At 34.5% G+C, this 6,680-nt stretch overlaps 2 protein-coding genes across 2 annotated transcripts in view; one reads left to right on the top strand and one right to left on the bottom strand.

Moving 5' to 3' along the window:
* Window positions 1–734: 734 nt before the first annotated feature.
* Window positions 735–4,173, bottom strand: LOC111048862 (RNA-binding protein spenito). Its single transcript, XM_022334841.2, has one exon. It carries the CDS (start codon window positions 3,990–3,992, stop codon window positions 1,641–1,643), a length of 2,352 nt encoding a protein of 783 aa, XP_022190533.1. The 5' UTR covers window positions 3,993–4,173; the 3' UTR covers window positions 735–1,640.
* A 1,700-nt stretch (window positions 4,174–5,873) lies between these two features.
* LOC111048863 (mucosa-associated lymphoid tissue lymphoma translocation protein 1) overlaps window positions 5,874–6,680 on the top strand; it is a 30,637-nt gene continuing 29,830 nt past the window's right edge. Inside the window, exon 1 of the mRNA XM_022334842.2 lies at window positions 5,874–6,354. Coding sequence (XP_022190534.1) covers window positions 6,215–6,354 — 140 coding nt within the window. The 5' untranslated portion in view covers window positions 5,874–6,214. The remainder of the gene's footprint in view (window positions 6,355–6,680) is intronic.

Raw genomic sequence — 6,680 nt, 5'->3', positions numbered from 1 at the left:
CTCTGGGTATAGTGTAATTGCAAATTGGGTGTGTGTGAAAACAGCCATTTTCATTCCAAATTTTAAACCTAATATAAAATTGATAAAATCGGAATTTCTTTCAAAGCATGCAACATTTTGGATATTCAATGCAGTAAACTGACCTGTGATGTGAATATTCTGAAGATATTGTCATTACTGTCAAAAATTTTCAGATTCAAATACACAATCCTAAATGAACACTAGATCAACAACTTGATTGATGTAGGACTTGAAACTACAAGTTTCCTTAAAAATTAGACCATCACAAATCACAATTTCGATCACTCACTTCACTCAAACTCACTGTGAGTTAGGATTGATTTCAGATACGACCTGAAACAGGTTCTGATTCAAATTAACTTCTACTTCAACGGATGGTTAATAGCAATACTGATAATGTATTGTTTTATCGTTTAGTACCACAATGGAGTCAAGACACCAAGGAGAGCACAAAACACTCACTTATTTTCACCTTTACTTCAACTTATATCAAGTTTGATCAGCCACATTAATCAAGTTGTAATAAAAATAGCTGGATGACTAGAACGATATTTGCACATTTTGATGCAAATGGCACTCACTATGATTTTGCACAGAATATCAGTGATTAATAACTGGTGATAACCGAACTTTTCACTTCTATACAACACAGCACACACAAAACTTGAAACTTACACATAAAATGTATGGGGAGCCCAATGAATTATTCGAAACATTTTCAGAAATCATATCTATTTTCTACATCAAATCTATACACCACACATCACTTCTTTGCAACACTTCACAGTAACAAATAGCAATAACTTATTAGTTTTTCAAAAGAGAAAGCAATGAAGTTTAAATTGAGTATTTGATTCTTATGTCAGTATAAAAAGCTTTCACAAATTCAACACAACGCACAATTTCACATAAGTTACAACGTGCTCAATGACCACTCTATGACGTTTTCCAGCAACTTGTTTACAATGTACAACAGATAAGAGTCTAAATATTTGTTAACACATGATTGTTCATAAATCACATTGTCTTTCTTTCATCAATTAATAGACACTTTCCAGTCAATTCACTTTATAAACAAGATAATGATAACAAATCTAGTCGATTATTCATTTAAATTAATGTACTTAGATGAATTCTAATGAGAAATTCCAAGTTTGAGAAAACCTAACACGTTCAGTTTACAAGTTGTGCAAGGTAATAGCAGAAAAATGAATATGAAGACTTTTCACAATAAAGAATGTCAAAGAAATTTTTTTCCTAAAAATTCGGGAAAATATTTAGTAAAAGCAAAACTTTGGAACAATAATTATATGAATATTGCTTCATAAGATCCACATTGATAATTTTCAAAAAATAAATATAAAATTATTGAGGAGAGGTTCAGCATAAATTCTTATATTGAGAGGAAATCCTTTTCCTAAACTTTTTAGTTTACTTACTTTCATCATTACTTTGTATGGAAATGCTCAGTTAATGAATCATCCAGGAAGTAGCAGTCAAAAATGCATTTGCATAAAAACATATTTTTCAAGAAGCCATATTGGGTGTGACCAGATAAGAAATCATGCACACGATGAACTACTAAATAAGTTATGATATTCAGATAACCATCTTGGCAATTATGCTGTACCACCTCTAACTACAACTATAACTAAGTGATCTTCTTTTAAACCTTCATCTGATAAATTATGGGCCGTTCGTTTTAAGAGTTCTGTTGAAAATGCACATGGAGGAAACGCATAAAGAACACCAGTAAGCTCTGTATCTTTATTGACAAGAGAAATTACTCCAGCTGCTTCTTTCTGTTTTAAATATGAGACAAGATTTCTAAGAGGACGAGTCTGAACCGATGCATCATCATTTGAAATTGCTGCAGTTGAACCTGACAAGCCAAGGAAAATAGCATGAGAGCTGGAAGTAGCTATTCGTTTAGACACATCCTCCAGCTTAGGTTGATCGAGCCTCAATCTCTGTGTTATGCGAAGTAAATGCTTGCCTTCTTCATCCTTCATCAAGCTTTCAACTATGTCTTGGTCACCATCAGTCAGATGAAATTTAGCAGGAAAAAGAGAATTCTTCAGAATAAGAGCTCCTTGCCACATAATAATACATTTACGAGCAAGTTCGGGTAGAGTTCTAGCAGACCCAAGAACTCCATTTGCTCGTCCTTCTGATCCCGATTCACTTTCCACAGAGCGCCTCCTTGGAGAATGGGAACCTGACCTATTATTTCCTGGCTCACCAGATGCTGATCTTTTAAAAGACCTTTGAACGTCATACTCGCCTTCTGTTGGTGGTCGACGCCCAGCCCATTCTGGGTCGTCCTTCATATAGCCATCTCCAGTATATCCTGGGCCTCGATAACCACCTCTTCCCCCACCTCTTCTGTCTTGCCATGGCCCACCTCCTCTACCTCTGAAATTTCTTGGTGGCCCATAACCAAACTCAGATTCATTCCATGGAGCATCGTAAGGCGCTTCATAAGGAAACTCCTCTCGCCCAGGAGCTCTGGCTCTAAAGTCTGCACCTGCAGGTGCTTCTTCAGGGAAAGGTCTAGGTTTGAATCCATACCCTGGAGTTACATCAGCAAAGTCAACTCTTAGCTTTCGATCGGGGCCTCCCAATGGAAAACCGCGCATTTCCTTTACTGCTGCTTGAGCAGCATCAATAGAGTCATATAAAATGTAGGCATTATTGTCACCTTTTATGTAATCTATTTTCTTGATAGCTCCAAATCTATCAAATTCCCGTTCCAATTGCGCAATAGATGTCCAAGGGCCAAGTCCACCTACCCAAATTCTTGTTGTTGGAGTTGCCTTACCATACCCTATTTTACATTGAAATTTTCCAATATATTGTCCAGATAACTCAACCTTGGATCTGTGTGCCATATCTAGATTTTGGTAGCGGACAAAGGCATATGCATTACCTGTTCCAGGGAGGGGGCGTTTAATGTCAATGTCTTCAACTACACCATAACGGCCAAAAATGCGTCTCAATTCCTCTTCTGAAATATTGATTTCCAAGTTACCAGCAAACAAAGTTCTAGTGGCTAGAGGATCATCTTCAGGAGCAACATGGTGCAAATAGTTGGGAAATTTATCTTTCTTATTTTCTGCTTTCTCAAAATGTGGAGGAGGTGGCTTAAAACCGTGGACCATATGACGAGGGGGGCCATAATGACCATGTGGTGGACCAGGTGGAATATGGGGTGGGGGACCATGATGTACTGGAGGGCCCCTAATAAATTCATGATGTGGGATAGGAGGGCCTTCTCGTCTGAATTCGCGATGAGGAATGACAGGAGGAGGACCGTACATACGCTCATATCCACGTTCAGGAGGTCGATGACGATCTGGACCAGGTGAATGTCGATAGTATCTATCATATTCAGGAGATAAACTTCTAGATCTAGGGCGGCTCCTACCACGATAAACATCACTAGAGCTGCGACTACTCTCATAGACTGGTTCAACTAGAGCCACCTTATCAAATAGAATAATTCTAGGTTTGTTATGTTTAGCATCTCTGGCGTCTTCAGAGCTACGAAAGCAAACGTAAGCAACTCTTTCATCCAAGTCATGAGAGATTCTTATGCTGAGATCACCAAACTTTTTATACTCACGATATAAAGTATCCTTAATAACTTCATCGCTAGCTTTAGGGTGCAATGCACTAACACAGAGTACCTTATAACTAGGATATGACCTTTCAACTTCTCTTGATCGAACATAATCTTCACGATGAGAACTTTCCGGTGGATACCTCGATCTTGGGCTTGTAGATCTTCCTCGACTTCTCCGACGACCTCTTTCTGGAGACAACCGCTCGTCCGAGCTGTCATCATATCGGCCGATGCTGGAACGGGACCTTTTGCTTCGAAGAGGCGGCGTATCTCGACTAGAACTCCGCTTCATATTTCTCACCTTTACGGTAATACGAGCTTTATCACTTTTTGAATACGCACTCATGAAAACTGTTTGATTTTAAAACCAGACCAAAAAATAAACTTAAATAATTAATAAAAACAAGAATATCCAAACTATTTATCATTGAATAGTCATTCCAGTATCAAAATGGCTGACAACACAACTACACAAGCGAACTGCAGAGTGCAAACAGACACAGACGATGCAATGAATTGATGACCGACTACCGAATGTCGGTTGCTGATTGGTCATTTGTGCATCATGGCAGGTTGACCAACTCAAGACATTCATGTTGTTCTTTGAATAAATAGATTTTATAAATCTTGTGAGATTATGAAATTTGTTCAATGGACTATATCCGATCGTGAATGAATAATCAATATCAATTTAATGAAATTTTGGTCAATGATATTTGATAAAAGCTTCTCTCAGAACATGCCATCTGTGCGCAACGAGAGTGAGATGATAAATTCTCCATGATGAATTGACCGTTTAGAAAACTTTCACAGCAAACTCATAAACAGAGCTACAAGTCTGAATTTTGTCAACTGAAGAGAATGTTTTTAGATTTGACAATTTTACTGGCTTAAGACAGCTTTGGGTGGGCTCACCTGAATAATATTATAATTCTACAAATAATACCCTTATTGCTATTAATCAATTAAATTAAATTGAATAATTGAAAAGAGTCTATTTCTGATTGCAATTTCTGATTCAAAGTTCATGCATCAATAGAAGCCCACACAAAGACAAACATCCTCCACGTGACTCCTAGCATAATTATTGGTAAGTAATGACATGTGCAGCATGGGTTTCCAGCTAGTTGATTCATATAAAGTCAGTGAGAATAATATTATTGGAGTTGCTGATTTTCATATTTCCACCACCTTCTGAAGTAAATAGCATGATTCAAGCAATCTTGATTACCTGGTATATGCTATTTAATGCTTATTGATATGATATTGATTGTTGATTCTTGTTAATATGAATAATAATTATTGAGAAAGTATTTTTCTATTTTTAATCATGAACAGTTCATACAACAATAATTATAAAATACTTATAACCTTTTCAGATTGAATAATTCATCAAAATTATTAATAATCAGATACCATTGGTATACTTATTAAATTTCATCAGACATCAGATTGATAATGGATTCATCATAGTATTTCTATATGGCTTGAAAATAATCTGACAATGATGCTATAGTGAGGTCCACATCATAATGACAGTGTTTGATTAGCAATGGTATTGCTATCCTTGACTATAAGTCAACAAAGCTGATAGCTCTATCTCTTTCTCGCTTTGCTTTGTTGCCAGATCGTCTTTTAACAGTGTAGAATTAATAATTAATCAAAAAAATATTTCATCTTGATTAACAAATTATTGAAAAATATAATTTCTTGCTTAATAAAATATAATTGATTATTTTAAAAGAGAATAAACCGTTAATAATACATCTATATACCTGTATCATTTACCGTATATAGCTAATATGGTAGATCTCACTATAGCTAGAAAAATTTATAAAGATATCTGCTTCATATAATGGCGGACAAGGATCAATTCCAATCAGGTGTTAACTTTATAACGTGAATCTCATTATAGTTCAAAAAGCAAACTAACAGAAGTATTTTTAAAAATTTACATGGAAATTACAATCTTCGAACAGCTTTTGAGACGTCATTTTTGTATTCGAGCAGTTTCAATTTTTAGAACCTGATGTCTCTAAACACCAATTCGCTCAAAAGTAAATTCAGTCAATCACATTTGCTTTTACTAATTGCAAGAAGAAAACTATTTTCAAAAATATATGTCTTCTTCCAATTATTGTAATGTTAAGTATTCTTAATGCGAACAATAAATTATTATTCTTGGCATTTCATTCAGGTTGTTGCGTTGGTAATCATAAGGAAAACGAGGTTTATCTCCAAAATCTGTCATCTCTCACTTGACGTGATTCGTAGGTTATGTTTTTTGTGTATGTACATATTGTAATGTACGTTTTTTTACTCTTCTCATAACTTTATTATTATAAAATGATTACTTAAATTATTAACATAAAATCATTGCTTATCAATTTGTTGTTTACTTTTTGATTTCAAATTGGTGAAACAGAATTGCTGAAAATAATCCAAAATCGGTTTTTAAGATCATTTTCTAAGAATAGTTATTGAGTTTTTTCCATTATTACCATTTGTAATTATTATCATTAACTTGTTGAATATATTATACCCTATAGGTTTTAAATTAAGGGGAAAATGAAAATAGCTACTGATCTACAGTACCTCTCTATAGAGGAACTACAAAAACATTTTGAACTATATAGAAAACTGGTCAGAAAATTGAACACAGAAAACAATTGGAGGAAAATATTAGAATTTTTAAGAGACAATTTTTGGTAAGCTGCATGATATTACTCAGTCTTTATACAATTTAGATAGTTTGTTAAGTTTTAAATCAAATAAGGATAAATTCTACAAAAAATAATGTAGTTAGGTATTAAATAAGAATTATAAGTAGTATTCTCCACTAATTTAATTATGTCAATTATTTACTTTAGTAGAACACATTTGGATTATTTACAGGAGCAGGGTAAGTCTTATGTATTTTATGTCGAAATATTTGGCATAGTCAAATAACTTTGGAGGCGTATTTTACGAATTGGAAACATTCAGTTTTCATTTTCTCTATTAATGCTCAGGTATCCCTGGGTTCAAATAACCA

Source organism: Nilaparvata lugens, chromosome 2, assembly GCF_014356525.2.
Source record: "Nilaparvata lugens isolate BPH chromosome 2, ASM1435652v1, whole genome shotgun sequence".
Taxonomy (NCBI): Eukaryota; Metazoa; Arthropoda; class Insecta; order Hemiptera; family Delphacidae; genus Nilaparvata; species Nilaparvata lugens.
This window is presented reverse-complemented; position numbering and strand designations above follow the sequence as displayed.